Source organism: Eulemur rufifrons, chromosome 2 (genome assembly GCF_041146395.1).
Source record: "Eulemur rufifrons isolate Redbay chromosome 2, OSU_ERuf_1, whole genome shotgun sequence".
Taxonomy (NCBI): Eukaryota; Metazoa; Chordata; class Mammalia; order Primates; family Lemuridae; genus Eulemur; species Eulemur rufifrons.
Genome location: NC_090984.1, coordinates 34,438,506 through 34,453,505, shown reverse-complemented (window position 1 = coordinate 34,453,505; position 15,000 = coordinate 34,438,506). Strand labels below are relative to the sequence as shown.

At 36.1% G+C, this 15,000-nt stretch overlaps 1 protein-coding gene across 1 annotated transcript in view; it reads right to left on the bottom strand.

Annotated features, from left to right (window-relative positions):
* The window catches only part of ICE2 (interactor of little elongation complex ELL subunit 2), a 50,658-nt gene extending 38,657 nt beyond the window's left edge, over window positions 1-12,001 (bottom strand). Inside the window, exons 1-5 of the mRNA XM_069459268.1 lie at window positions 11,926-12,001; window positions 10,829-10,964; window positions 8,956-9,060; window positions 1,545-1,806; window positions 412-531 (exon numbers count right to left, since the gene is read on the bottom strand). Coding sequence (XP_069315369.1) covers window positions 412-531; window positions 1,545-1,806; window positions 8,956-9,060; window positions 10,829-10,869 — 528 coding nt within the window. The 5' untranslated portion in view covers window positions 10,870-10,964; window positions 11,926-12,001. The remainder of the gene's footprint in view (window positions 1-411; window positions 532-1,544; window positions 1,807-8,955; window positions 9,061-10,828; window positions 10,965-11,925) is intronic.
* Between the last annotated feature and the right edge of the window lie 2,999 nt (window positions 12,002-15,000).

Here is a 15,000-nt window from a genome sequence, read left to right as displayed (position 1 = left end):
CTCAAAGTTGAAATTTAGCATTTGGTGACTCATTACCATGAAGGTAATGAACATAAGTTCATGTGACTGAGTTCTAAAGGACCATTCCAATTTTTAAGAGACAAGATAATTTCTTAAACAAATGGATCAGATCAAACTATCCATGTGAATAAAATGTAATGCTAAATACAGTATTTGGATCATTAAAAAATACAAACACAAGTGACTATCCTATAGTACACAACTTTGAGATGTTAGTATTTCTACTATTTTAATACATGATGAATAAAAGATCCATACATAACTTGGTCTCTAAACTGATAATATTGTCAGTTCCATATGCTTTTGGCAGGATCACCGCACATTCCAGAATGCTGCTATTGTCTATCACTTGGCAGTTTACATAAGATGTGATTTTTTTTTTTTTTTTACCTCTGTGAAGAGACGGGCATCACGAGAAAGCGTATTATAATCCTGTGCACACTGCTTTGCAGAATTCTGCAAAAACTTTAGGAACTCAGTAACTTCTTCGTTCACGTGTGTTTTCATATCCTGATTTTTAAAAAAGTAGACATGTCTTGGAATAAAAAGTTTCATTAAAAAACAATCACTTCTCAATCACTGCTCTAATTATTTGGACTTAAAGAATCACAATATCAAATCCAAAGTATAAACTACAAAGTTAATAGAAATTATTATATAATGATAAACTTCTGTTATAAAAAACTCCACAAAAACAGAAAAGCACATGACTAATACTGCAACATATGCTTAGTAATTAAGAAACTTATGTATAAAATGCTGTCAACATTAAAAAAAAAAAAGACAAACACCTAATGGAAAAATAAGCAAACAATATGAATAGATGAGTTATGAAAATAGAAATAACAATGGCTTATCAACACATGGAAAATGCTTATTTTCATTAGTAATCAATGTAAATTAAATTAATGTAAAGCAAGAGATCATTTTCCCTCATTTTGCCATGAATTAGAGGCAAAAAAGATAATGCCCAGTATTGGTAAAGATAGTTTTTTTTCTCTTTAAGAACTTTCCTAAAATAGTGGTACAAACAAATTGGTTTAAACTTTTTGCTGAACAATTTACCCATGTGAATTACTGTAGATAAAATTTTAAAAACATGCAGTCTTTGATCTAGCAAATTAATTTTTACGCATTTATCTTAAGGAAACAATCACAGAGATATGAACAAAGATTTTGATACAAAGATGTTTGGCACAGCACCATTTATATAACTGAGAATTTGGAAACTTCTTAATTGAAGTAATAAACAATAATTAAAAATTGGTACAATAAGCTATGTAAAGTTCTACTGCTAGTACTTAAGATCAACTTAAGTGAGACATGCTCTGAAGTAGAGCAAAATGCCTGAACTATAATAGAACTAACAAAAGAGTTAAAGTATCAATACTGTCAATTAAACTTAAATTTTCCATTTTTAAAAATATGACTGCACCTAAAAACATAAATGTAAATCTTAAATAAAAATACTTCCTGACTGATTTTAAATATTTTTTCCTGAAGCTGAAGAATAGAATACATACCAAATACTGAAAGTAGTCATTTTTATTTATTCCAACAGCTTTGGAATTTGCAGGAAACTTTGCGTATTTAACCAACAAGTCCACATAACTCCTCTGCTCTCTCTGTGAGAAACGAGAGAAACGAGGATAAGGAACTCTTGGTTTTGGAAGAAGAACCATTCCAATTGTGGTTTTAACTTTTTCCTTTGCTTGAGTTGCTGAACTAACTGCCGGCTCATTTTCTACAGAACTTGCTGAGGCATTCAAATTTTCTCCTATACGTCTGGAAAAAAAAATATAATTTACAAATATGTGCTTTTCACATGAAGATTACTATCACGGAATTTCATGATTTTCAATCACTGGAAGAATATAGCATGATTAACAGAGTAAACTCTGGATTATTATCTAACTCTGACACCTGGATTTTGATGTTTAGCCATTTAGTGTAGATTAAGTATTCTGCAGGATAGGATCACATTGCAAACTTACCTTCAATTACCTGATGGAGAGGAAGAGGCATACTTATTAGACTAGTTATTCAATTTAGAAGTTTTTTCCTGTTATTGAAGAGGGAAAAATCATTCTTGCCAATTATACTTGCAAAATATGCAAGTATTTTGTGTTTACATTTCATTACAATGCTAGTTGTTTTTTAACGCTTAAACTCTTCAGTAAGGTATATCAATTAACATGATGACCAAATCCACTAAGAACAGGATATAAAGGGAGTCACAAATTTGAAGTTAACGAATTTACTGAGATTCTAAATTTTTTGGTTTCCTTTATTTATCTCAAGAACTAAAAAGAAAATTCCAACATTATGCATTACATTTTATGGAAGCAGTAGTGGTTTTAGAAAAGTTGTACAATCCTCTATCACTCTTGTACAGGGCTGAGTCCATGGAAATGTCTTTATGCTTTTTATGGATGCAAAAGAAAAATCCTGGCATTATCTACAGGAAATGTACCATAAAAGAAAGCAGTGAATAGCTAGAGAACCTGTTACCGTATTTCTTTATGAAATATGTGAAAGTTGTCAGAATCAAAACAGAGTCTCTAATATTAAAAAATCCTGACAAACAGAGCCAGGGAAGTCTATGAAGAAAGGGTTCTCACATTTGTATGCTGGACAAAAGATACTTCTGCAAGGACATCTGCCCAGCAACTGCTTGTCTAACCTTGGACTGGTGTCACCTTTGTTACTGATCTTTGTAGCCAAGTATAATTATTTCAAAACAATTGTACCATCCTTCTAATTTTTTCCTTTAAAAACCTTTGTTTTCCTTTACCTCTTTGAATATACATACAGTTTAACTGCATGTGTATTCCCACTGCAATGCTCTATTCCTATATAGAGCACATTTCTGTTTTTTTTTTCTTTTAGACTGCCTCTCTGTTTGTTATTTAGGTTGACAAATGCTACCCTGATTTTAAAAAAATCATCTTACCATCACAGTTAAGGTGTATGAATATAAATGTCTTATCTTGTTCATAATTTGCCTCTACTTTTGCTATTCAGTTATTATAATCTACATTTTTAATAAGATAATTTAGAAGTCCCCCAAAAAACTACATTTCCTTCGCCTCTACAAGGAAACTGTGCTTTTCACATGAAGATTACTATCATGGAACTTCCACCATAGTAACTATTCCTATGACTTGGCTCCAAGTTATACAACAACAATCCACAGATGAAGGGAAACTAACGATTCCCTTGTCACCCACCATTCATTACTATTTATTGAGTGACTACCATGTGCCAGCCTATACAAGGTACTGGAGATACAACATTGAGCACAGTACAATCTCTGCTCTCCAAAACCTTCTGATCAAGTGCATTAGACAAGTGAATGGAGAGGAAAGAAAATTATGAATTAATACATCAATACAATGTGACTATGGAGATCTTAGGTTTCCAAACTGAACATACCAAATAGGTGACTTAGAAGAATCCTAAGGACATCATGATCAGGGATTAAGAGGGAGAAAGGGAAGGAGGGAGAAATGTCCAGAGCAGTGGTTCTCAATCATGACAATGTTAATTTCCTCAGGGCATTCTGGAAGCCTGTAGGTGCATCTGGATTGTCACAAAAGAGAGGGGGGATTAAAGGCATTTAGAGGTGAGAAATACTAGATGCCTGTAACGTGTACTGCCCTATACAACTTTTCAGGCTTTCTCTTATACGCAAATAAGTCTGGTCTGTTATTATTTATCTTAACAGTACATTTTATTCCCTTTTGTTTTTCCTGTGATTCTTTTATGGTATAGTTTATCTTATTTTCCTTAAATACAATTTTATTCACTTTAACTGGTGCCTCTCGTTACGTCATTGTATCTTCTAGTATAGTGGTGCCTATGCATTTACATATTAAGATATAAATTATTTTCCTTTTATTTCACATTTATATATGTAGGATATTACATTATTTTTAAAAATTATGTCTGTGGTAATTATTATCTATTAATTTCATTTCAGTCTACTAAAGGATGTGTCTTATTTCTTATAAATATTTGTTAAAAAAATGGAAGGGTTTCAGCCTCATAAGGCTGAGAATTACTAATTTAGATCTGTGTCTAGACAAAGGGTGAGTTAAGCTCCATCCAAAACTACCACTGATTTCTTTTAAATCAACTTTATAATACTAGAATAAATGTAAAAATTTCAAAAGGTGGCAACAGTATGTTAGAAAAAGATTCAGATCCCCAAAATAAAGCAAAATATTCAAGAACACTTTCTTAGAGCTAAACAATGGATTAAGAAACTAATCAAGAGAGCTGATTAGTGAATGGAAAAAGAATTTTGGAAATTAAAATTAGGATGCTTAGGTTGGCTCTGAAAATAATACAGGTGAAAGAAGACATACTTAGCTACCAAAGTTTCTCCAATAACTGTATAAAAATAAGCATATTTTAGGTTAACAAAATGAATATTAACTGCTGATCTTGGGAGAAATGTATTACAGCAAATTGATTTCTCACTAGAAAATGTCTTGAGAGCTATTCAAACCTAACGGTATTGTGTCTGCAACTCTTAACAATACTGCTTCACAGCTGTCTCTCTGAATATGAGAACATGTCTGTCCTTGTGGCACAAACTGGCAAATTTAATTAAGCTGCAGCAGCAACAAGATGCTGACTCAGATATGCCAGCATAGGAATGTCAAGAAATTCTAGCAGTTTAAATTGGCTACATTCAGCAAAGAATGAAATGGTAGCACATCAAGATCATTTCCTTGTGCAGTACTGTCAAAATCTTTATCAGGGTGCAAACCAAAAGCATCTGACAGGGTTTCTCTATCCACATTTACAGCATTATATTTTATTTCAGTTGATGGTTTGAAGTTTTTCCCCTTCATTTTGTCAACTACCCATTCTCCTCTTTTACTTAAAGTTTATATGAAAAATTGGCACAATTTAAAACTTTTAGTTTTCTATATTTTAAGCCTGCTGGTTTGTAACAGCTTCTTTAAAAGTAGCATTTGGAAATGGTGCTTCTAGTCTCCATCTCAAATCTACTTGTATCATCTGAGTTTGATTTACTTTGCTATATTAAGCATGTTAAAAGTTTATAACTTTTTTTTCTATTTAAAGCTATTTTCCCCCTTGTTGGCTTAAAACTCAGTTATAAGTATCTGCAACCAGAAATTTTAATTTAAAAAAAAGGCAATTGTTTACAATGGCTATTTCTACATGAATAGGACATTTTAATTTTCTCCTTTGTTCTTAGGTGGACTTTCCAAATATTTTATAACAAATATTCATTTTTGATGCTTCACAGAAACATAACACAATACTAACCTTTATATTATTCATTTGTAAAAAGGCTATTCAAGTTGTCCTTTCATTTTATAAACATTTATAGAGTACAGAGAGAAAAAGTAAAGTTTTTTATCTTGAAATTAACAGAGTAAAAAAAGCCTTTCTGGGGAGGAAGAAGAGTTGAATAAAAACCTCATATTGTTGAAAGCAGCATAATTAAAGGTATCAATATTTTCCCAACATGTTAGAGAACGTAAAAATACAAAATTAGGGCTAAGAAAAATTTTACATTCTTCCTGTTTTTTTTTTTTTCATCAAGAAAACAGTTGCAAATTAGTAACAGAGCTTGAAAACCCATTCCTTACTGTAATAATTCTTACTAAAACTTAAGGTTAGGAAAAAAGACTAGAAACACGTCATATCAATGCCTTGTGTCTTTATTTTTCTATAGTAAAAGGTAAATTATACTAATTATTTTGTGCTAGATAGAAATCTAAAGAAAAGAAGCATAATCTTAGGTTCTTTTTTTTAACTTTTCTTTTTTTTTTTTTTTTGAGACAGAGTCTCACTCTGTTGCCCAGGCTAGAGTGAGTGCCGTGGCGTCAGCCTAGCTCACAGCAACCTCAAACTCCTGAGCTCAAGCGATCCTCCTGTCTCAGCCTCCCGAGTAGCTGGGACTACAGGCATGCGCCACCATGCCCGGCTAATTTTTTCTATATATATTTTTAGCTGTCCATATAATTTCTTTCTATTTTTAGTAGAGGTGGGGTCTCGCTCTTGCTCAGGCTGGTCTCGAACTCCTGAGCTCAAACGATCCGCCCACCTCGGCCTCCCAGAGTGCTAGGATTACAGGCGTGAGCCACCGCGCCCGGCCTAACTTTTCTTTTTTTAAGAGATGAGGTCTCGCTATGTTGCTCAGGCTGGAGTTCAGTAACTATTCACAGGCACAATTATAACACACTACAGCCTCAGACTTGGACTCAAGTGATCCTCCCACTTCAGCCTCCTGAGAAGCTGGGATTACAGAAAACAAACACATTCTAAGAAAAAAAGATTCTACGAGTTAGGCACACCCAACTGCCAGCAAAATGGCCTCTCCCTTATACAAAACCAGGCTATAACACACACCTGGGATATACTAAGCAGAAGTGGACTTGAAAAGAACCATTAAAATAATGAAGCAGTGGAAAGATGAAGAAGATTAATATTAGAAATCTTTAGTCTGATACGATGAAGGCTGAATTAAGAATTCAAAAATAGTGAGACAATTTTTTAAAAAATGATAATGACGTATGTTCTCTAAATCCCAGGATACGAGAATTGGTAACTGTTTTTTGATTCAAATAAACAAAAGTAATTCTTTATTTGATAATAAGTTTTAAGAAATTTGTTATCCTGAAGACATAGTACAAGTTGAGTAACAGAAACAGTTTTTCAAAATATCCATAAAGGTGTATACATAAGGTCTGTTCCCTCACCCTTGTGTAGCTGACATTAGCAAACACGTTATAATTATGCACTCTGGCAAGAAGAAAGTTGCTCTGAAACTGCCTCTTGAAAACATTTATTTTTGAAATTTTATCTTTAACAAAACTTCTGCTTGATTTTATGTGAACTTATCTATTCATTTGATGGAATCAAAAAAGCACTTGTTTCTTTAATGTTATTAATGGCAACCTGGCAATATCTACCAAAATAAACATACACATACCATCCTCCACTTATAGGAATTTATCCTACTTATATAAAGCACATGTAAAAAGAGAATGCTCATTGTAACAGTAAAGGAATAGAAACAAGCTAGCAGACATCAATTAAAAATTATCTACATCCAACAACAGAATATGACACAGCTATGAAAAAGAATGAGGTCAATCTATATGTACTAATATGTAAAGATCACCAAGGTATGTTGGAAGGGAGGGAAGCATCATGCAGACTACTATATATAGTTTGTACCCATTGTACAAAAAAGGGGGGTATATTAATATGTGTGTATTACAGTACCCATACACCTATTATAGGCTGAGCCAATTCCACAGATGCATCCTCAACCCTCAGAGATTCAGATTCAAAGAGTGCAAAATCAGTGTTTTATTTTATTTTTATTTTGCAACAGGATCTCACTATGTTGCCCAGGCTGGTCTTAAACTCCTGGGCTCAAGCAATCCTCCAGTCTCAGCCTCCTATAGCTGGGACTACAGGTATATGCCACTGCACCCACAAAATCAGTGTTTTTTAAAACCTCCAGGGAGTCTGATGATCAGCCAGTGTGGGAAGCCTGAATATGAAGATGGAAAAAGAGTTTGAGAAATACTAGAAAATCAAAGAGAAAACTAGGAGAGTGAGATATCTCCATAGTCAAGAGCTGATTGATGACCATGAGAGCAGCAGTTTTAGTAGTGAGGATGGAAGCCAGATTAGAGCAGGATGTTCAGTGAAAAGCAAGTACAGTGGGATGTGCAGTGAATGGAATATTTAAAACCCTATCTTTAAAATCCACTCTGCAAATCAATCTTTTGACTGGGGAGTTTAATCCATTTAAAGTAATTATTGATAGGGAAGGATTTGCTATTGCTATTTTGTTAATTGTTTTATGTCTTACAGCTTTTTTATCCCTCATTTCCTCCCAGCAAGCATATGCAAGTCTTTAAAGACATCTAAGTACAAATGAAAGAAGAGGTAAGGAAGTAACTAGGAGGGAATGTGGAGTCCAGTATAATTTAAAACAGGAAAAACTTGAGCATATTTAAATACTGATCAAGATGATTGAAAATACGACAGAACAAAGATACAGAAGTAAGAGGGGATAACTGACAGAAAAGATACTGAGAAGGCATGAAAAGATGGGGAGGTATGCTGCCTCCACTGAAAAAGGGGAAAGGATGAAAGTAAATGTTGAGTTTCCCTTGGGAAGTACCCTAATTTGGTGTATTTACACATCTTTCTGGTAAAAATTACTTGGTTTCCAGATTCATCTACAATAGAGTAGAAATAGTCAATTAAAAAGGAAAGAAAAGCTGCTACAGGCAGGTAAGCAGTAAGAAGTGAAAACTGTCACTTAATAGTCATTTTCATATCAGAAAGGAAAAAACCCTTTAGCAATTTGGCAGAATTTATTAAAATATAAAATGTATATACTGTCTGAACAAAGATTTCAATTTTTATGAATTATCTTATAGAAATAATTATTTAAAAGTCACCAATATGTTGTTTTTAATTATAAGAAAAGAGGAACACAAACATTTTGGAACATAGGATAAGCTAAATGAATTAAAATCACATCTATATAATGAAGTAATATGCAACCATTAAGATTGAGCTATATATTATAGGGGCATGGAAAGATATACACAAAATATCACTTTAAATGGGAAAAAAGCAAACTGCAAAACAGTTTCATAAATACCATTTTATATTATAAATAAAATACTACTTTATATTATTTTCAGTATGATCCCATTTTGTTTTATTATATATATGTTTATACATATATATGTTCATGTATAAAGGTCTGAAAAGATAAAAACCAAAGTGTTAAGAGTGGTTTTCTTATTTTCTACATTTCTATAATTTGCATGTTTAATAGTGGAGACAGATATAAAACTTCAACTATCAGAAAACAACAGTTATATATGGAATAAATAACCAAATATATAAACATATTACCTGTTAGATAAAACACACAGTTCTTTCAAACTTGGAGCCATGGAATGATCTTTATAATTTTCTCGAGAGAAAAATGTCTTAAGGCCATTTTTGGGGGAAACATCCCTGTGAAACAAAGTAATTTACTTGAATTTGACAATCCAAAATTTCATGCTAGACTAAGAAGCATTATGGTACAATGGTAATTTATAACTATATGCCCTCTATATCCCCTTTTCCAGGCAATCACCTCTTAATATGTTTAACTTCATATACCAGATCTGTGAGCTTAGATGTTTTACTTCTTGGATAGCTTTAAGCCCAGACCCATTATGAAATTCTCCAGCTCCAACAATCAACCTTGCATTTCCTTTAGTTCCTAATTAAATAAATGTCAGAGAGACTGGAGAGTTAAAGATAGAACAGACTGAAGTACAATCAAGGGTCTGTCAAAGGAAAGGCTCACCCCTGGCTCTGAAGCATAACATTAAGATGTTTGGTTGCTGAAAAGAAAATGCTTGTCAACTTATTTTTGTTTCATGCACTATTGTGCCAGGCAGAAAGGCACTACAAGGACTAAATATCCTAACTATTTCTGTCAACTTGGCCAATGGGATAAATGGTGTGCCTTTGCTAAAACCACCTCAAAAGTCATACATAATTTTTTTATAATGTCATAATTAACTTAGAGACTAGGAAGTTAATGCTTTCTATATAGTAAACATCCAAAAAATGCTGGTTGAATGAAGGTATTAAAAAATCAAAAACACTGAGAACCCTTAATCCAAGGAGGGCAAAATTTAGTAGAATTCTGTGGGCTACAATACTGTGCAAAAGTTCTAAACCACATTTGGTTTCATAATGCCAGTGGTATATGAGAGCATCTGCACTGCATTTGACCACACACTTTATAGCACTGACAAGGAACACAATTGTGCACATCTCTTAAAATCTACAATAGAACAATCTAATCAATGGTAACTTCTGGCTGTCCCATTCCCCAAATGGGAACTTTTAAGCATATCTGTTCCATACACATTCCATACTGTTTCAAAAGGCGTATTTACCCAAAAAACTATGATTAAGGTATTAATGATAAAAATTAGAATTTCTTATTTGCTATGTACCAGTGTAGAGTTTCTTACCTTGTCATGGCACTGCAACTGTGACATCTCATTACATTCTAATGTTTCTGCATATCATGTAAAAACAAGGCCAAGGGCCTCAAGGACTGTGAACTCCTTAGGGATGGGAGTATTGTTTGCAATAAACAAATACTTACTGAACATATTGATTTAATATTCTTTGAGTCAGGTACTATTTTAATAATCTTAATAACCTCTTGTGACTTTTGTATCCTCCTTGGCTGGCTTAGTCAACATGTGTTAAAATGACCTAAAGCAGCACATGTATTAGTTAGATGTCTATAAAACCACTGTATTACTTAACTGGGTTCTCTATTTGCAAAGTTCTCACACACTTCTAAAATACACTCTGTGCATTTATATTATCACTTGATACAGATTCCAATATAACAAAAAGAAGCGTGTCTATTCTTAAAGAGGATCTTTTTTATTTCATGTATGGAAATGGACAAGATTCTTGGACAAGAAAATTCCAGCATCTCTCCTTCACAAGAGACCAGCAATAAATATATAATAGACTCATACCTAAAAACAATCTTGAGTGCTAACTGTTGTCATTTTAGGAGTGGAATTTACAGTCACACACTTGAAAGTGTTCAATATGTGAAGATAAGTAAGGTAAATTCTGAGACCCTGAACTTACATCTTTTATCTGTTTCCTCCAAATCTCTTCAAGCCAAAAACCCTTTCCTATGCCAACCACCTCTCTTCACCCCTCTTCAGTGAATTACAAAGTGGATTCAACTCACCAGTTCAGTCTTGGTTCACTCATGGCCATCTTGGAGCTCATCTTCCTAGATTTCTGCTTCACTCTAGCTCACAGTTGCTACTGCCTGGCAGCAAAAGCTCCAATAGAGGTAGGATCCCTCCAGAATCTACACCCAACTGAGGAAAAACAAAGGGTCAAGATCAAAAGCAAGTGATTGGCTAGGTCAAGTGTTGTTAACTCAGGTGAGGAAGAACCCCTCCCTCACATCCACCCTCAACTGACTATGGCACTGAAAAAAGAATACAGCAGACAGATGAATGTTCCCAAGGGTCTCTGTAGCAGAGCAACAATGAAAACGTAGGATGAGTCCTTCTCCATTTAATTTAGGCCTGGAGAGTCACTCCTATAACACTCCGAGGAAATAACAGCCCGACAGTACGGCGTTTTCATTGCTTAGGTACTAGATGAATTTACAGCATGGAGCTTTATGTCTTAACTCAGCTCTCCTCCACTCCCTTATTGCCAAACTAAATCTTGCTTCTGTTTTCCCAATCATACATCGTATGGGGCAGTTTCTGGCAGGCAATGATGACAAAAGCTCCCCAGATATTAAGAATCTTAGACCTTTCACAAAGAACTTCACATTTGATGAGGTCAGGCAATTTAAGTAACATTTCATAGGATCACTTAGAGACATCATGAGGACTACAAATCTGGCTTGATCTCTCTCCATGTTCAGTGCTTCTCTTGCCACCAAGGCAGACTGATGAAGTGTCATGGGAGAAACAGTAAAATTTAGGAGATCGGTCTCTTGGCACCGGACGGGCCTGACCGGCTTCCACTTAATCCACCTCTCACACTCCGACCCAGTATGGGGCTGGAGAGGGAGAATCGATGAAGGCAGAAGTAAGGGCTAAGGGAAAGGAGTCGAAAGGAGAAGCGAAACAAGGTTGCAGGAAGGCAGGTAAAGTGGCGAGCAAAGCCAGGGTAGAAGCTGCGTCAGAACCGGGAGCAAAGGGTCCCGGCCCGGCCGAGAGAGCCGCCATGTTCTCCCCTCCCCCACAGCACGAGCGCGCTCGCTGGCAGGGTAGCACCCTCCCTTTCGCAACTCGGCTGCCAGGCAGCCTTTCCGCCCACCTCACGGTCCGCGGCGGCTCTGGCCCAGGCCGCAAACCCCACTCCACACACGCTCCACCCTACTCCTCACAGTCGCGTGCGCCCCGAGAAGCCCTTATTTAAAGGATGGGCCCGCGCCGCCCCGGCCCTGCGTGATGACGTCATCAGCGACACAGTGGGCGGGGCCTGTGTGTCTCAAAGGGGCCCACCACGCGAATCCTTGTGGTTCTGGCAGAGACCGGCTTCGCTGGGAGGAAGTGGCAGGGGGCTGCGTGTTATCCTAGAAAGTCCTCAGCCTTGGGAGGGGGAAGGGAAGTGATAAATTGGAAGGAAAAGCGACAAGTACAGTACTGGAAAGACCCAGACTTGGTTGTGACCTTAGTCAAGTTTCTTAATTTCCCTAACCCTGACTCCTCATCTCTAAAGTGGAGATGATATTGTTGGTACTACATAGGATTTTGGAAAGAATTAAATGAAACAAGGGGTGAAGTCGTGCTCAGCACAGTAATTGGCACATAGTAGGGCCTCATCCAGTGCTACTTCACCTCCAGTCCACTCCCTGTCCCGTTTTAGCTGTCAGTTTCCACCAGAGCCTACTCTGGTTCTCACACTGGCTTTTATCTCCTTCGTTGAGGAAAGATTTATTAAGCACATACTTTGTGCTTGGTGCTGGGTACACATAAGACTAAGATTGAATACTAGTTTTTCTAGAGCATTTGATCTTTAAGACTCCAAGATGTTTACATTAAATAATATAGAAAGAGATAAGCTACATAAGTGAGGTATATAGAAAAGATTGAGTGAGTTCAGAGAGGAAGAGAAATTACTAATGTGAGGGGCAAAAAGTAGCTTTAAATAGCAAAAGACATTTATTGAGTACTTATATGTCATTTACCACATTGGGCACTTGCCATGTGGGCTCACTTGAAGAATTTGGGTATGTGGAATGATGGGAAAGGGTATTCTAGACAGAGACCAGCAAAAGTGCCAAAAGAAAAATTACAATAAATTTGAAGATCTCCATTGGCTTTATTGAGATTCTAGAATCAGTTAACACTTCTTCTATTTTATAAAAGAAATGTTCCAGTGAATCAAACAGGAAGTTGGCTTTCTAGACAGAAAAAGGGCTGAAGAAAGCAGAAACAAAGAACAAAAAGTAGAATGGTCATTTCAAACTTAGTTTCCCTGTAAAGTAGGGACAGTGAAAGAGAACAATGGGAAAATAACTGGTTCACGTTAGACTGCTTCAGGTTACTTTTTGCTGTAAGAATTAAAACATAGGGAACTTCATTATCATGCTGATTGAAGATTGAAACTGGCCTGTATGGGAAATTAGGCTGTTACCCCCCTCTCCTGATTTCTCAGGAGGCCAGATAACAACTCATTTTCAGTTTGGGGAGCATGAGTGATCCGTTTTGATTTTCAGTGTGGTCTGTTGGGGCCTGGTGCGGTTTAGTCCAAAACAATAGCCTCCTGTAATTATTGTTTAACATAAGGAATTGCATGAACAGAGTCTAGTTTGTATACTATTAGGAAAGCATGTATGTTTTAAATTTTAGAATAGTTTATGATGTTAGAAATTATGTTAACATAAAAAATATGCTATAGGGACCCATAGGTAGGTTATTTTGTCTGGAATGCAAGGTCTCTAAAGGGTAGCAGAGGAAAAGGATTGGAAAAATTGGTTGGGGCCAGAATACAGAAGACCTTATGTGCCAGACTAAAGAAGTTTGACTTTATTATATAAGAAATGAAATACTAGGGAGCAAACAAACAAAAAAGCAGAGGGATGACACACTCAGAGCTGCCATGTTCACCAAAGTTTATTTTGCAACATACTGAATGAATTAGAGGGAGGAGGCCAGTTAGGAGACAATGTTTGTGAATGCTTGAAAAACCAACTGGTGCAATGCCTGGCGCTGTACAAGTAGCATTTCTTATTAGGTAAGTGATGTTGATGGCTTGTCCTAGGACACAGGCAGTGTAGAAGTTCATGCCTTGGGTACTATCTCACAAAGCAGGCAAGTAGAGTTGAGGAGTCCTATCCTAGCCTGCAGCAACTGTTGAATTGTTTAAGAATTCATGCTGCTGGGATGTACCAGCTCGTATTAATATGGTATGGTAGCATCGCCAGACATGCCCTGTGTTAAGATTCCAGATCATCACCACAGAGTATGATCTGGTCTGGTGTATCTGAGTTCCAGTGTTTGCAAGATAGCACACAGAACAGAATTTTTAGAACCGGAAGGCACTTTGGAGATTATCTAGTCCAACCCTCTTGTTTTCCTAATAAGGAAACAGGCCTAGATTGTCAGGTGTGTTTCCTAATATCACATGATCAGTGATAAAACTGATACTAAAAATCAGTTCTCATAATTTTTGTCAATGTGTGTGTCCTCCCCAAAATTCATGTGTTGAAGCCTTAACCTTCAATGTGATGCTATTTGGAGGTGGAGCCTTTGGGAAGGTTTAGATTAAGGCACAAAAGTGGAGCCCCAGTGATGGAATTAATGCCCTTATGAGAAGAGAGACCAGAGCTCACTCTCTCCACCAAGTGAGGACACAGCAAGAAGGTGGCCATCTGCAAGGCAGAAACAGGGCCTTCATCATAAACCAGTTTGGCTGGCTCCTAGGCCTGGACTTCCCAGCCTCCAGAACTTTGCAAAAATAAATCTACATTGTTTATGCCACCCAGTCTGTGGTATTGTTATAGCAGTCTGAGCAGACTAATACACATTACAATATATTAAATATATGTGTAATTTCTCCTGTATGCTCTGCCTTGTAAACCACAAGAGGATAATGGAAAGAAGGTGGATTTTTTGGATCCCACCAGATGTGTACTTTAGGTTTGCATCTCAGTTTTTCTGCCTACTGGCAGTGTGATCCTAGACATGTTATATGTCCTCTTCAAGTTTCAGTTTCCTCATCTGGATAATGGAGACAGTATTAAATCACTTACAGGATTGTTGTGAGGATTAGAAGTAAAATATAAAAAGTGCATCGCAAAGAGTCAATGCTCAATAAATAGTAGCTGTTAGTATACATTTTTTTCTGCAAAGAAAAACAAAGATGAATAAAACACAACAAAGGTGG